This window comes from Colobus angolensis, unplaced genomic scaffold (assembly GCF_000951035.1).
Source record: "Colobus angolensis palliatus isolate OR3802 unplaced genomic scaffold, Cang.pa_1.0 Scaffold190, whole genome shotgun sequence".
Classification (NCBI taxonomy): domain Eukaryota; kingdom Metazoa; phylum Chordata; class Mammalia; order Primates; family Cercopithecidae; genus Colobus; species Colobus angolensis.
The window spans coordinates 7,810,772-7,827,268 of record NW_012115044.1 but is presented as its reverse complement, the minus strand read 5'-3'; the positions used below and the strand labels follow the sequence as shown (position 1 = coordinate 7,827,268).

Here is a 16,497-nt window from a genome sequence, read left to right as displayed (position 1 = left end):
CTTTCATCTCCAGTACATGCAAATTATTAAAAAATGTTTCAAAACAATACACCCTTACAGGGTATTTGCTGTCTAATTTGTCAAACTTTCCAGGTTTTGCCATCCTGAAATCCCCTTACCTCCATGAATGTCTTGGATTTTCCTGCCTCTCTTGCCCAAGTCTCTCCTATTCCCAGCCAGACTCCTTGAGAAATAATCTAAACCCACGTATCACTTCCATTCACTCTTTAACCCTATGCAATTCAGCCTGCCCAGATGACTGTATTGAAAATATTTATACCCTCTTTACACAATAGTGCATCACTCTCTAATTAATACATATTTTTATTTAAAACTTACATAAAAGTGTCAATGCCCAGTAATTCCACTAACACAGAGTTAACAACTTCTAATGTTTTGGGTTCTTTCAAGCCTTTTCTTTTTGTACATATATATAAATAAATAAGTCCTAGGGGCCCTTGTAGCCAGTAACCAAAAGTAATTTAAAATAATATCTGGCCAGGCACAGTGACTCATGCCGGTAATCCCAACACTTTGGGAGGCCAAGATGAGAGGTTCTCTTGAGTCCAGGAGTTTGAGACCAGCCCTGGCAACATAGCAAGACCCTGGCTCTGCAAAAAAGTGAAAAAAAGTAGATGAGCATGGTGGCAAGCACCGGTAGTCCCAGACACTCAGGAGGCTGAGGTGGGAGGACTGCTGGAGCCTGGGAGGTCAGGGCTGTGGTAAGCCCTGTTCACGCCAATGCACTCCAGCCTGGGCAACAGTGTGAAAACGTATGAGAAAGAAAGAAGAAAGAAAGGAAGGGAAGGGAAGGGAAGGGAAGGGAAGGGAAGGGAAGGGAAGGGAAGGGAAGGGAAGGGAAGGGAAGGGAAGGGAAGGGAAGGGAAGGGAAGGGAAATCTTTACTTGCTTTTCCTGAAAACATTAAAGACTATCCAATATATGACCCACAGCAACACTTTTTAAAATCCCCTTTTTCCAGTTTTTCCCAGACCCCAACCCTCTCACATCTGTCTTCTCTCACCTCACCTCACCTCTCACCTTCCCCAAACTCTTCATGCCTTGTTAGCATTGATTGTTGACTTCTGTCTTCCTCCCTGTACATTCTGCCTCAAGAAAATGATACCTGCACTATAGATCTCCTATCCCCTTTGGCTGGGAGACACACACACACATAACACTGACCTCCATGGCAATATTAGAGTTCAAGGGACTCCAGTGAGAATAGGCAAATCTGAATTTCCTATAGAGATCAGGGAAAGGAAGAGGAAGAGGCTGTGAATACACTTATAATAGTGCTTTTTTAAAACAATATCAGTTATATATATATTTACTATAATTAAGCTCATGGTGTAAAGTAGTTTTAAATTGTTTTTATTTAAATATCATATTTTGCACCTTCTTCCATGTCTTTTTAAACTTCTTGAGTGTAGATAATTTTTGATATTATATTAAAATCCAATAAATGTTTATAAAACAATTCCTATATTGTGAGATATTTGAATTTTTTCCATTTTTGCAATTATGTAGTAAATCCACACTAAATATAATCCTTTTCTCCTCAACATCCCAGCCTGGAACAACTGACCCCCTTCTTTTCTTCCTGAATCTCTTTTTTTCCCTGGGTTCCATGACATTGCATGATTCCTAAACCTGCAAAATAAGTGGCCTTCAAGGTCTTGAACTAGACTCTTGGTATAGTTTGACTGTGTTCCCACCCAAATCTCATCTTGAATTCTCACGTGTTGTGGTAGGGACCTGGTGGGAGGTAGTCTATCTGCACAAGCTCTTTCTTTGCCTGCTGCCATCCATGTGAGACATGACTTTCTCCTTCTTGCCTTCTGCCATGATTGTGAGGCTTATTGGAACTGTAAGTCCAATTAAACCTCTTTCCTTTATAAATTACTCCGTCTCGGGAATGTCTTTATCAGCAGCGTGAAAATGGACTAATACAACTCTCACCTCCCCCTTGTCATCATCTCCCCTCTGAGAGAAGTGGAAGTACTTACTCTCTTGCTTCTCCTCCTCTTCCTTACTGTCTTTCTTATCCACCGCTTTTCTTCTCCTTCTTATCAGCCCAACCTTTCCCTTCCCCTCTGTATTTGTCTTCTAGAGCTATCATAACAAAAAGATACTGAGTGGCTTAAGCAAAAGAGATTTATTTTCTAACCGTTCTGGATTCCAAGATTGAGGTATCAGCAGGGTTGCTTTCTTCCGAGGCCTCTCTCGTTGGCTTGTATCTTCTCCTTTGCTCCTCCCATCATCTTCCTTCTGTGTCTATAGCCAAATTTCTTCTTCTTACAAGGACAGCAATCATATAAGATTAGGGTCCACTCTAGTGACCTCATTTTGATTTAATTATTCCTGTTAAGACTCCATCTCCAAATAAAGTCACATTCTGAAATACAGGAGGTTAGGACTTCAACATATGAATTTGGAGGAGGAGCACAATCTAGCCCATAATTCTCTCCTTCTGCTTCTTTTTCCCTCCAAATATCAACTAAGGATTCCCATTCTTTTGGATTCTCTTTGCCTTAGAGATGAAGGGATAGTTGTTGTTGATAAGAAATAACCAAGTGGGACATACTAACAGGAGGAACTCCTTTAGCAATAGAGGATTTTGCTAGCTCACTACACTGAATCAGGTGCGAAGTCCACAGAATGGTGATGCCTGAGTATACATAAGAGTTACCAGGGGACTTGTTGAAAATGTAGATTCCTCAGTCTTGCTCCTCAGAGATCCTAGTTCAGTAGGTCTGAGGTGGTACTCAGGAGTCTCCCCAGATGATTCCCATGCAGGTTGGTGCTGGACCGCACTTTATGAAATTCTGCTGTAGAGTGTGCTTTCAGGATCTCTCTGGTTCCTTTTTTCCTTTTCCTACCTCCACCTGGTTCAGACCTCATTTCTTCTTATCTAGACTATTATAATGACCTTTTACCCGATTCATATGTGTTCCCCTGCCTATCCCACACTGTGCTGCCAGAATCAGCATGCTAAATTATCATCTCAAAAATCTTTAAATCTAACTATCACCCACCCCCTCCACTGCCCAGCCAATCCAGTGCAGGCTTCCAAGATAAGAGATCAAGAGCTCTGATTCACTGTCACAGACTTTCAGACTCTCCACTCCCTTCCATGTCCCCTACCTATCAGTCACACTAAACCATCGTCATTCCAGGACAACTCCCTAAGTTCTCCTGCCTTCATGCTGGATGCTGTTTTATCTACCTGGGATTTCCTGTTCTTCCTTCACAAATATTGACCCATCTAAATCCCACTCATGATTTATGATTCATTTTAAATAATACTTTCTTCATTACGCCCTTTCAATTTCTCAGAGTATTTAAGGTTCTATTGCTCTATCATCTTCATCTGATCTGCAGTATCCAGTACATGCCTTCTTCCAAATAGAATCGCAAGTATTTGTTGAATTTACTCCCTAACAGTTCAGATCCTATCATTCTGTAAATAAACTAGATTGCATTTCTCTAAATGCAATCAGTGGTGTGTTCCAGCATTGCAGTGCACATTCCCCTGCTCAACCCTTTTGGACAGCTTGCTAGCTCTTTTTACAGTTCATCTCCATCAACTTACATTTCACTTCTTGCAAAGATATTGGAGCTGTCTGCAAACCAGATGATTTCATTGCTTATATCTCTTATTTTCCATATATAAGAATGTTAAATAGGCCCTGTGCCAGGACTTATTCCTGAGAGAACATTTCTATTTACATTTTTCTTCCAAAGTTATTTGCACTGATCCACTTCCTTGTTTTTCTATCATGAGGTTTTCACATTTCCAGGATCTTCTGTAATGGATTCCCTGAGGGAAGAGACAATGTCATGTTCACCTCCAGCATCTAGCATAAAATCCAGCACACAGAGAGGTTCAATAAATATTGTTTGAAAGAATTAATATAAGGGGATTAGACAAGAACGTTGACCCTGAAGGACCTAAGCAGGGTTGGTGTCCCAGGAATCAGACTGGCCAGGGTGATTCAGCATTGGAGGAACAGTAAACAAAGGTCAGTTTGGAAGACCAGGTATAAGACCATTAAAAGGAGGGAAAGCTTGGGTTTAGGAGCCAAGGAGATCAGGAATAATTTGGGAAACAGGTCAAGACAGGCTAAGATCAAAGTGCTCAGGGTGTAGGTTAGTAAGAGGGGCTGAGAAAGTGTTGGCATCAGTTCTTAGTAGAGAAAATTTAACTGTTCTAAACCATCAGTTTTTTCACTTCTAAAATAGAGATAATAATCATAGGTAGCCTCAGAGAATTGTTGTGAGAATTAAATGTCATCCAACAAATATTTATTGAGTGACTATTATGTTCTATACACTGTGCTAGGTGCTAGGTAATGGATTTAAAGTTCTTAGGTTTACATTCAAGGGCAAAGTCAAATGAGAATCCAAGTTTTTATCCTTGATGGTTCATCTTCATTTGTAGCCTCATGAAAGACTTTGGTTTGGTTTGGTTTGGTTTGGTTTGGTTTTTGGAGACAGAGCCTTGCTCTGTCACCCAGGCTGGAGTGCAGTGGTGTGATCTCAGCTCACTGCAACCTCCTCCTCTTGGGTTCAAGCGATTCTCCTGCCTCAGCCTCCCAAGTAGCTGGGATTACAGGTGCCCACCACCATGCCCGGCTAATTTTTGTATTTTTAGTAGATACTAAAAATTTACCATGTTGGCCAGGCTGGTCTTGAACTCCTTACCTCAGGTGATCTGCCCACCTTGGTCTCCCAAAGTGCTGGGATTACAGGTGTGAACCACCTCACTTGGCCTGAAAGACTTTTAGAAATCTAAATTACAGTGACTTGGATCCTCCTTACCTATACTCTTGCCTATCACCTCAAAGAACTCCAGTGGATCAACCAAAACCTGATTTCTCTCCACATAATTCATGCTACTTTTGTTTCCTCAAATTTCCAAAGTTTCTGAAGAATTCAAGTGAGCCACTGTTTTATTTTAACCCTTCCTATCTTTCTTAGTCTGGACTGAAACTCACCACCACAAATTACCCTGGATCTCTCTGCTAACAACTATTTATACATTGTATTAGTCCATTCTGTTATAAAGAAATTCCTGAGACTGGGTAACTTACAAAGAAAGGAGGCTCATAGTTTTATAGGGTGTACAGGAAGCATAGTGGCTTCTGCTTCTGGGAGGGGCCTCAGGATGCTTCCAATCATGGTGGCAAAGCATCTCAGATGGCAGGAGCAGGAGCAAGACAGAGAGGAGGGAGGTGCTACACACTTTTAAACGACCATATCTCATGAGAACTCACTGTCAGGAGAACAGCACCAAAAGGATGGTGCTAAGCCATTTGTGAGAAATCCACTCCCATTATGCAACCACCTCCCCCACTCTCTCTTGGTCCTGCTTTCATCATGCGAGATGCTTCATTCCCTCTTTGCCTTCTGCCATGATTGAAAGCTTCCTGGGCCTCTCCAGAAGCAGAAGCTGCTATGTTTCCTGTACAGCCTGCAGAACTATGAGTGAAGCAAACCTCTTTTCTTTACAAATTACTCAGTTTCAGGTCTTTCTTTATAGCAGTGCAAGAACGAACTAACAAAGAAAATTGGTACCAAGGAGTGAGACATTGCTATCAAGATACCTGAAAATGTGGACTTGACTTTGGAACTGGGTAACTGGCAGAGGTTGGAGGAGTGTGGAGGGCTCAGAAGACAGGAAGATGAAGGATAGTTTGGAACTTCCTAGAGACTTGTTAAATTGTTGAAACAAAAATGCCAATAGTGATATGAACAATAAAGTCCAGGCCAAGGAAATCTCAGATGAAAATGAGGAACTTACTAGGAACTAGAGCAAAGGTCACTTTTGTTTTGCCTTAGCAAAGAACTTGACTGCATTGTGCTCCTGCCCTAGGGATCTGTGGAACTCTGAACTTGAGAATGATGATTTAAGGTGTCTGGTAGAAGAAATTTCTAAGCAGAAAAGCATTCAAGATGTGACCGGGCTGCTTCTAACAGCCTATGCCCACATGCATAAGCAAATAAATGACCTGAAATTGGAACTTACATTTAAAAATAAATTTAGATTTGAACCTATATTTAAATTTTAACATGTATTTAAAGGGAAGTAGAGTGTAAAAGTTTGGAAATTTTGCAGCCTGGCCATTCAGGAGAAGAATTCAAACAGGCTGCAGAAATTTACATAAATAAAATGAGCTAAATGCTGATAGCCAAGACAATGTGGGAAAGGCCTCAAAGGCATTTCACAGACCTTTGGGGCAGTTCCTCCCATTACAGGCCCAGAGGCCTAGGAGGGAAGAATGATTTTGTGGGCCAGGCCCAGGGCTTTGCTACCCTGCATAACCTCAGGACACTGTTTCCTGCATCCCAGCTGCTCCAGCTCTCCTGTGGCTCAAAGGGACCCAAGTACTGCTTCAAGGGGTGCAAGCCATAACCCTTGGTAGCTTCCATGTGGTGTTAAGACTGCAGGTGCACAGGATACAAGAGTTAAGGCTTGAGAGCCCCCAACTAGATTTTAGAGGACATACAGAAAAACTTAAATGTTCAGGCAGAAGCCTCCTGCAGGGGCGGAGTGCTCACAGAGAACCTCTACTAGGGCAGTGTGGAGGGGAAATGTGGGGTTGGAGCTTCCACACAGAGTTTCCACTGGGGCACTGCCTAGTGGAGCTATGAGAAGAGGGCTACCATCCTCTAGACTCCAGAAAGGTAGATCCATCCACAGATTGCACCATGCACCTGGAAAAGCCACAGGCACTCAGTGGCAGCCCATGAGAGCAGCTGCAGGTGCTGAACCCTGCAAAGCCACCTGAGTGGAGCTGCCCAAGGCCTTGGGAGCCCACCCCTCATGCCAGTGTACCCTGGTTGTGGACATGAGATCAAAGGAGATTTTTTTGGAGCTTTAAAATTTAATGACTTCCCTGCTGTGTTTCAGACATGCTTGGAGCCTGTAGACTCTTTGTTTTGGCCAATTTCTCCCTTTGGGAATGGGAGTATTTACCTAATGTCTATACCCCCATTGTATCTTGGAAGTAACTAACTTATTTTATCTTTTACAGGCTCATAGGTGGAAGGGACTTAACTTGTCTCGGATGAGACTTTGGACATTTGAGTTAATGCTAGAATGAGTTAAGACTTTTGGGCACTGCTGGGAAGGCATGGTTATATTTTGACATGTAAGAAGGACAGAAGATTTGGGAGGAGCCAAGGGCAGAATAATATGGTTTGGATCTGTGTCCCCACCCAAATTTCATATCAAATTGTAATCCCTAATGTTGGAGGTGGGGCCTGGCAGGAGGTGATCAGATCTTGGGGGCAGTTTCTCAAGAATGGTTTAGCGCCATCTGTGTTGGTACTGTCCTCATGCTAGTGAGTGAGTTCTCATGAGGTCTGCTCATTTAAAAGTGTGCGGCACCTCCCACCTCTCTCTCTCTTTCTCTTTCTCTCTCTCTCTCCCCCCTCTCTTTCTCACTCCTGCTCCCACAATGTAAGCCATGCCTGCTCCTGCTTCACGTTCTGTCATGATTGTACATTTCCTGAGGCCTCCTCAGAAGCTGAGCAGATGCCAGCATCATGCTTCCTGTACAGTCTGAAGAACCGTGAGCCAATTAAACCTCTTTTCTTTATAAATTACCCAGTATCAGGTATTTCTTTATAGCAATGTGAGAACAGACTAATATGTACATTATGATGACTATTTCACCTAGAAGTTACTTCAAAATTCTTGGATAGGTGGTACTGACTTCTAATGATATGTCTGTCTATCCTCAGCCAGTGTTGTTGAGAGTACTCAGGTCATCCAATCTAGTTGAGTCCATGGGAAATTTGGAGGGAATCTCAGTAAATTAAAGAATCACAGTTTTGAAAGGGATACTTGGATCATCTAGTTCAACTCCCAGTATTCTAACTGGAAATACTTAGGTTAATTATCTAATATTTCCTTTTCATTTCTGAGCATGAATTTTGAATCTTGATCATCAAATGTTGACACCAATTCTGTCTTCCTCTTTGGTAATCTTAAATAATTTTTAATTCTAACTTTGGACACCCTTAAAGATGCTTTCAAATTATTTTTGACCACCTCATTTCTAGCAAGTAAAAGTTTATCTTCCAATAGAACTCATAGAATACAGTTGTAAAATATGTGAAGCAATAATATAACTAAAAGGATAAATAGACATATCCACAATTTTAGTTGGAGACTTCAACACCCCTCTCTCAACTGTTGATAGAACAATTGAACAGAAAGTCAGAAAAGATATAGAAGTGATCTACAGAAGTAGCAGGATTGGAAAAAAGTTTTTTTTAAAAAAGAAAAGATATGGAAATGATGATTTCACACATGTATGAAGAACTGACATTTTAGAAATCACCTTTGGGGCCGGGTGCGGTGGCTCAAGCCTGTAATCCCAGCACTTTGGGAGGCCAAGACAGGCGGATCACGAGGTCAGGAGATCGAGACCATCCTGGCTAACACAGTGAAACCCTGTCTCTACTAAAAAATACAAAAAGCTAGCCGGGCGAGGTGGCGGGCGTCTGTAGTCCCAGCTACTCGGGAGGCTGAGGCAGGAGAATGGCGTAAATCCGGGAGGCGGAGCTTGCAGTGAGCTGAGATCCGGCAACAGAGCGAGACTCCGTCTCAAAAAAAAAAAAAAAAGAAATCACCTTTGGACTTTTAGAAATATTTGGTTTTCTAGCTATTGCCTGAATGTTATTTTGACTTCCAAAAGATCTCACAGGTCGGGCACAGTGACTCATGCCTGTAATCCCAGCACTTTGGAAGGGCAAAGCAGGTGGATCACCTGAGGTCAGAAGTTCGAGACCAGCCTGGCCAACATGGTGAAACCTCATCTCGACTAAAAGTACAAAAACTAGCCAGGCGTGGTGGCATACACCTATAGTCCCAGCTACTTAGGAGCCTGAGGCAGAAGAATCACTTGAACCCAGGAGATGAAGGTTACAGTGAGCCGATATCGCACCACTGCACTCCAGTCTGGGTGACACAGCGAGACTCCATCCCAGAAAAAAAAAGATCTAAAAAATTTGCTTTAGTCTTGTTCTTACCAATGTTCTTAGTGCCTTAGATTTATTCATCTATTCAGTCATTCAACAAATATTAACGCCTCCTATAATCAAGCCATTGCTTGGGTGTTACAATTAATTTTATTGTTTTTGAAATGTTTAATAAGTAAATTCTATATAGAAGAAACTATTTAACAAGAGTATATAGTATAAATAAAATAAACTATTTTGAAAAGTTGTAGGACTATATTAGTCTGATCAAGCTGCCATAACAAAATACCACAGACTGGGTAGTGTAAACAACAGAAATGTATCTTCTTACCGTTCTGAAAACTGAGAATCCAAGTCCAAGGTTTTAGCAGGTTGATGTCTTGTGAGGGCTCCTTTTTGGTTTAAAGACAGTCCTTCTCACTGTATCCTCACATGGCCTATCCTCTGAGTGCATGCAGAGAGAGCGAGATCTCTTCTTCTTATAAGGCCATCAATCCTATCAGATTAGGGCCCCACATTTATGATATCTTTTAACCTTAAAACCCATCTCTAAACATAGTCACACTGGAGGTTAGGGCTTCAACACACAAAGTTGGAAGAGGACACAATTTAGCCCATAACAAGGACTAAATCAGTCAGCAAGCATCCTTTACTTCTTTCAGAGGTTCTTCTCTGGAGAGAATTATGGAACTATAGTTCTCACCCAGCACCCTGTTGTTATATGTAAGAAGAAAACAAAATTTGGAGAGAGAAAAGAGCTTTCCTAAAGATCACAGAGTAAATGGGAACAGAGACAGTAGCAAAAACCAAGTCTGCAGTGCACTGTCTTTTTGGTTTGGCCTAGGATCAGAGAGTTACCGCTCCACAGCATACAATGAAGCTGCAGCTGGCTTTAATAGATGTTTCTACCATGCACTCCATGGACTCTTCCTATTAATCCTCTGCTCAAGTCTCCCTCCTCACACTTACCAAAATATAACATCAGAGCTCCAACCAAAATCTCTGCTTTCCCTTGTGAGTACTGAGTTTATTAGAACCACCTTGGGAATTTTATCATCCTTCATGATACAGGTCCAGTACAATCTGAATATAGACTCTGCATAATCTTCTGCCATCAGGGCCAACAGATAAATGACTCCTCTCCGTATACCATCTCGGTCATTTGGTGGGGATCATTTTTTGCATTAGAGAAGGTTCATCAAGGTCGTTGCTTCTTCCAGATTGTGGGCCTGTTGAAGGTATGCTCTCCTCAATATGAAATGTAGTTGCATTTTCATCCACCACACCAGGCTCTCTGTTCTCATGACTTGAGAGCTAATGTGCTACAAAAGACCTTGAAAAATGACCAGCTGAACTGGTCAACCCACCATTCTCTCTGACTCAGTCTTTTCCACTCAAAGAAAACAAACCCCTTCTCTGAGGGCCAGGACTTTGTTTCTATTCACAACAGGTTTGTTTGTTTGTTTGTTTGTTTTCTCTGAGAGTCTCACTCTGTTGCGCAAGCTGGAGAACAATGGTGAGGTCTTGGGTCACCGCAACCTCCACCTCCTGGGTTCAGATGATTCTCCTGCCTCAGCCTCCCAAGTAGCTGGGATTATAGGTGCACACCACCACACCCAGCTAATTTTTGTATTTTTAGTAGAGATGGGGTTTCACTATGTTGGCCAGGTTTGTCTCAAACTCCTGACCTTGTGATCCACCCGCCTTGGCCTCCCAAAATGCTATGATTACAGATGTGAGCCACCGCCCCTGGCCTTACCACAGGTATTTTAACATCAGGCAGATGTACAAAGGTATCGTCCCAGTACAACAAACCAGGCAGGAAATCCCCAGATACTGGGATTTCTCTTTCTTTCTCTCTCTCTCTCTCTCTCTCTCTCCCTCCCTCCCTCTCCCTCCCTCTCTCTCTCTCTCTCCCCCCCTCTCCTTTCTTTCCCCTTGCTCTTTCTTCTTTTTTCTTGGTCACTTTTTTCCTTAGATTTGTAAATCCTTAGACTTGTACTAATTAATCATTCTTGCTATTTAGTAACTGGCATTGTCACTGCCACATATGGCCCAAGATGCTAGAATTTAGTTGATTGATCAGTTGGTTGGTTGGTTGGTTGGTTGACTGGGTGGACTTTTCTGAGTGTGATGCTTGGTTCATCAATACAAGAATCACAGAACCTCTGAATTGGGTGTGCTGATTCTTAAATCCTAGCTGCACATTAGAAGAACTTTTATAAAATATCTATGTCTGGGCCCTACCTTCACAGATTCTGATTTAATCTGGTCTTGGTCTCAAAGGCTCTCTCTCCATGTGATTCTCATGGGTGGCCAGGATTGAGAATCTCTGGATAGAGCTAAAAGGTTACGCAGGCAACCATTGATCTGATACTTAAATCCCTTCTACTGGGAAATCCAGAAAGATGACTCTTTCTGGATTTTCTTTCTGAAACTAGGATTCTAGGTATTATAGTCTTCCTAACAATGTTCTTGAGTATAAATACTCTGCTCTGTTACTATAGAAGGAAGCAGCAGGTAATGGTTAGTGGTAGACCAGAAATTCCCCTAAAAAATCCAGCAATGCTTAGCTGTGGCACTTCCTGATGTCAGAGAAATATCCTCCTAGGTCAGTGGTTCTCAACTGGGAGAAAATTTCCCCCCAAATGATGTTTGGCAATGTCTGGAGACATTTTTGGTTGTTACAACCTGGTGGAATGCCACTGGAGCCTGGTGGAGGCAGGCCATGGATGATGCTAAACATCCCACAATGCACAGAACACGTCCCCACAACAAAGAATTATTTGGTGCAAACTGTCAATAGTGCCAAGGTTGAGAAACCATTTCCTAGATCCTTGCCCTCAGGTCCCCCTATTATACCCCTAAGAGATACCATCCTTAATGAAATTAGTCCTAAAGCATTTCCTTCTTTCTGAAGCATGATTTCAGCACTGTTTCCCAAATCAACATTTTACATCCTTTTTAAGTATCTTAGAATGTAACCATCCTGCTTTGCTTTTAAGAAATGAAGGCTGCTGCCTGACTGTATCAGAGAGGCAGAGTAATCCCAGGGCTGCCTTTTCCACTTGCTGTTTCCTTTCCCATCTGGCTGCCTCCCTGAAATACAGAATGAACTGAGCCCTATGACCTGATGGAGGTCCTGCCATGCCCACCTTGACCAGGTGCTGCAGCCAGTGGAGCTAGTCCTCAGGGTGCAGGTCACCCCATGAAATGTGGCAGCTGGGCTTATCAGCTGCCAGCCTGGCTAAGTCAGGCCTGCCGCCAGGTTGATTAATAAGTGCTGGGCTGACACTTCAAGAAGGGCCTAAACCTGCTGATTTTCCTCCCCTCTTCCTTAGATCATTTCATTGTTAAATTAAAGATTGTTGTGATTTAAACTGAACTGTCAGGCAGCCTAGGGACAAACGTGAGGTTTGGTAAAGCAGCTGAACCTGGTACTGCATTTACCAAATCAGATCTCAGCTGGGTGCTCTTTCGTTCTCTTAAAAAAATAATTTAGAACTCTAAGGGCTTGAAGTAGAAGTAGAACCTTCCCCTGCAGTGTCAGGAGCCCACACAGAGAGGCTGGCATGACAGGAAAGGGACTTGATTATAAATAGCATAAAAAGCAGCATCAGTCAAAACCTACTGATGTGCCTGAGCAAAATGTTAAAAGAAACAAATAGCTTCTAAAAGAGGAAGCAATGGTTTTCTTTTGTTTTTATAATTTAAAGTGCTAAGGAACAAAAGCAGTTTATATTCATATAGTTTTAAACACACACAAGCGCATGTGCACGTGCACAAATAACATACACACTAACAGATTCCCTTTAAGGAAATGATGGATAATCATTTTAAAATAACAAAATCACAAGTAGAGCCTCACAGAGGGGGTAGCTGTCCTTTCTTTTCTATGTAATTGATGCTATTTATTTAGAAGGTCTATGGTTTACCGTTATGAAGTAATTTTTCTGTACGTGTATTTTTTTTCCAGCTTAGATGGAAACCATTTGAGATTCCAAAAGCATCTCAGAAGAAAGTAGACTTTGTGAGTGTAAGTCAATCCCATCCACACCCTTCCTACTGCTCTCCTCTCTTCTGTGGTGAGTGAGCCAACCATTTGCAGGCTGAATGCCAAGCAGAAGCAGCACTATCAGGAGGCAGCAGAGACAAAACCACCTGCGTATGTTTTGGGGGCTGGTGGAGGGATGTCTTACCTACAGAAACCATATGGCCCCTGACACCAAAGGGTAGTCATGAACTATTTATATCTCAGAAAGGTCAATGGCAGTTGAACATTTTCCTACTTAAGCTCCCTTCTTTTGGCTAGAACGGGGGCTTTTAATCATTTTGCTCGCTTTGATAGTCTGATGATGTCTTTGTTTATGAATGTATAAAATAAATTATATAAAATTACAAAGAAGCTAATGATATTGAAATATAATGATAAAAATACTATTAAAAACAAATTTTATTTGGTTTATAGTCATTCATATGCTTTCTTGTTAATGTGCTAAATCATAATATCTATGGAAAACATATAATAATTATGGTATGAGCATAAATATATTTTGAGGAATCTATAACGACTATAATGTGATATCCATGATTTTTATCATTGATAAAGTTACAGGTGCCTCTAATACCACCGTGATTTGTTGCCTACATTCATGTTAGTTGAAGGAAATGATAAATTTCACTCAGAGATTAGCAGAAGTAAATATAAAATATTTCCCATCCAAGTTCATTATCTCCCTGAAGTAGATGCTTGGGCTAGAATGGCATCAATTCAGCATGGCAACTCTAGTTAGTACAATGCTGATTGGAAGCTCTGTTTGGTAGTTATAGGTCCCGGGAGTATTGGAATAACTGCCCAGAGCAAGGAGTATCTGGGGGAGAGGAGAAAGGAGCTCTAAGGAAGTGGGACTCAAAGAGACCAGTGGAGGGTTCTGCAGACCAGCCTCAGCCCATGGCTTACTTAGGGACAGTCCAGGTGCCCAGCCACAGGACAAATTGTTGGAAACATCTTGAAGTTCTCATCTTTATTAAATGCTCCAAACCCTGTGTAGACTCACTTAAATACACCCTAAACTTACAAATTGAGTTAAAATACAAAATGATACCCCATCTCCTTTCTTGTGTGAATTGTAGCTATCTGGAGGAGCAGAGCTCCCTCCTTTTGGCTTTCTATCTGCAGGTTTGGGGCTGAGGGCTATTTTGAGAAAACCCATGTGTTAAGGTTTCTTGCACTGTGGATCATCTGGTCACACAGCAGAGAGAATTACAGTCTGTCAGAATGCAGTCCTCTGCCCTGTTCCAGAGAGATTAGGCTGACCCTATTCATAAGCAGAGGGCTGCCCATAGTAGAGTGTACTTGAAGGGCATTAACTGGTCCCTGATGCTGCAGCCTTCCTCCCCAAGCCTCCTAGATGCCTGATGGTACCTCCAACAGAATCTCTTCTTCCAGTTGATGTCAAGCATCAAATTGATAAAATACCAAGTAATGAACTGATGCTCTGTAAATTCTTCTGATATAGCCACTGAGACAATCCAGATTTAGGCCATGGCTGGAGACTAGGGTAAACCACAAACTACCAAACATGAGTCAGTAATTCAGGTTCCTCAGAGGCTGCCTGGATTCCAAATGTCCCACCCGTCCCAAAGGGAAGACCCTAGTAGAAATGTACCTCATGACCCTCAGGGACCAGCGGAAGGGCTGCCTCTTAGGCATCATTCACATTAACCTTTCCCTCTTCTGTGGCTCTCTCCCAGGGCCTGCACACCTTGTGTGGAGCTGGAGACATAAAGTCTAACAATGGGCTTGCTATCCACATTTTCCTCTGCAATACCTCCATGGAGAACAGGTAAGTGGCTCAGTTCTAGGGCAGGACATGCCCATCTTCTAAGGGCTGTTGGCCAGAAGGCAAACTCCAGGTTTCACTCTTCTGAAGTCACATATGCACATACGTAGTTATTTTTGTTATTGGTTTTTTCTCAAGGCAATGTTGATATATATTTATTGACAATGATAATGAATGAGACAAAAGGCATTTATCTTGACTGATATCCGTGATATAAACAAGAACATCACATAACAACGTAAACAGAAAAGGGAGGATGGAGCCCTGGAATGCAGGAGTAGATCGAAAGGCATTTTGACTTTGAGTCCAAATATCCTTTTGTTGTTGTTGTTTAATATTTCAAGGATTTTTCTGAGCCAAATATGAGTGACCAGTGGACACAGCCGTGAGGAGATCCTGAGAACATGTGCCCAAGATGATTGGGCTACGGCTTGCTTTTATACATTTTAGGGAGGCATAAGACATCAATCAACACATATAAGGTGTACATCAGATCCAAACTGTGGTGTTTTGTTTTGAGACGGGGTCTTTCTCTGTCACCCAGGCTGGAGTGCAGTGGCGCGATCTCGGCTCACAGCAAGCTCCGCCTCCCGGGTTCACCCCATTCTCCTGCCTCAGTCTCCCGAGTAGTTGGGACTACAGGCGCCCGCCACCGCGCCCGGCTAATGTTTTTGTATTGTAGAGAGGGGGTTTCACTGTGTTAGCCAGGATGGTCTCTATCTTCTGACCTCGTGATCCGCCTGCCTCGGCCTCCCAAAGTGCTGGGATTACAGGAGTGAGCCACCGCGCGAGCCCAAACTGTGGTTTTTGTCTCAGTAGAAAAGTAATAGCAGATTTAAAGCAGGCAGAAAAGAAAACAGAGAAATAGAGAACTTAGAAACTCTGTAGTTGCAGGTTGACCTTTGGGCTCTGAATGATACAATTTTCCCATCGGTTTAAAATGTGCACAACAGACTGTAATTGGTAACCAGCTGGAGTACTAGAAACCCTGGCATGCCCTTGAACTTTTCCATTTTACGCAAACACTTGCAAGTAGAGGCACCTTTCTCCTTGTCTTTCCTCATTCTTAGATTATTTGTGTACCCTGTTTTTTTTTTTTTTTTTTTTGGAACTGAGCTGTGGCCTAGGGGTTTTTTGGGTGGTGGATTGGTGTACTGTTTATAGGCAGGACTCCATAGTGTTTCACTGCTGAGTCGTCTCCACCCTCTTACCTGTCTTAGTTTCTCTCTCCAGAGATCTAGCACCTCTGACAGGCCTCAGAATGCCAAGTGGTCAGCTCTTATACGTGTTTCCGGGACAAATCTTTTTAAACTGTTTTTGGGGGAGTTCACTGTAGGGCCACTGCACATCACAAGGGATGAATCCCCGACACTGCAACTCAGCTCCTAGTCACCCAGGGTGCCTTTCAGCTGGGAGGAACAAAATGCCCTTTCTCTTCAGAGCTGAGGAGCTCAGTCTCTCATTTATGTACAAAAATGACAGTCACGCGAATGTGCAGGCAAGCCAGTTGTGCTAAATTTTGGGAGAAAAAACAATGGAGAAGACCGTTTAGAATGCACCTCCAAACTGGAAACCAAACACGGTACCCAAAAGGGGGTCATTCTTGTTGTCTTTAGAAAAAGACAATGGAGTCCGGCCACAGTGACTCACGCCTGTAATCC

The 16,497-nt window shown here is 42.4% G+C and overlaps 1 protein-coding gene across 1 annotated transcript in view; it reads left to right on the top strand.

Annotated features, from left to right (window-relative positions):
- HGD (homogentisate 1,2-dioxygenase) overlaps positions 1-16,497 on the top strand; it is a 54,435-nt gene that overhangs the window by 16,012 nt on the left and 21,926 nt on the right. The window contains exons 5-6 of the mRNA XM_011940651.1: positions 12,970-13,029; positions 14,748-14,839. Of these exons, the coding sequence (XP_011796041.1) occupies positions 12,970-13,029; positions 14,748-14,839 (152 nt within the window). The remainder of the gene's footprint in view (positions 1-12,969; positions 13,030-14,747; positions 14,840-16,497) is intronic.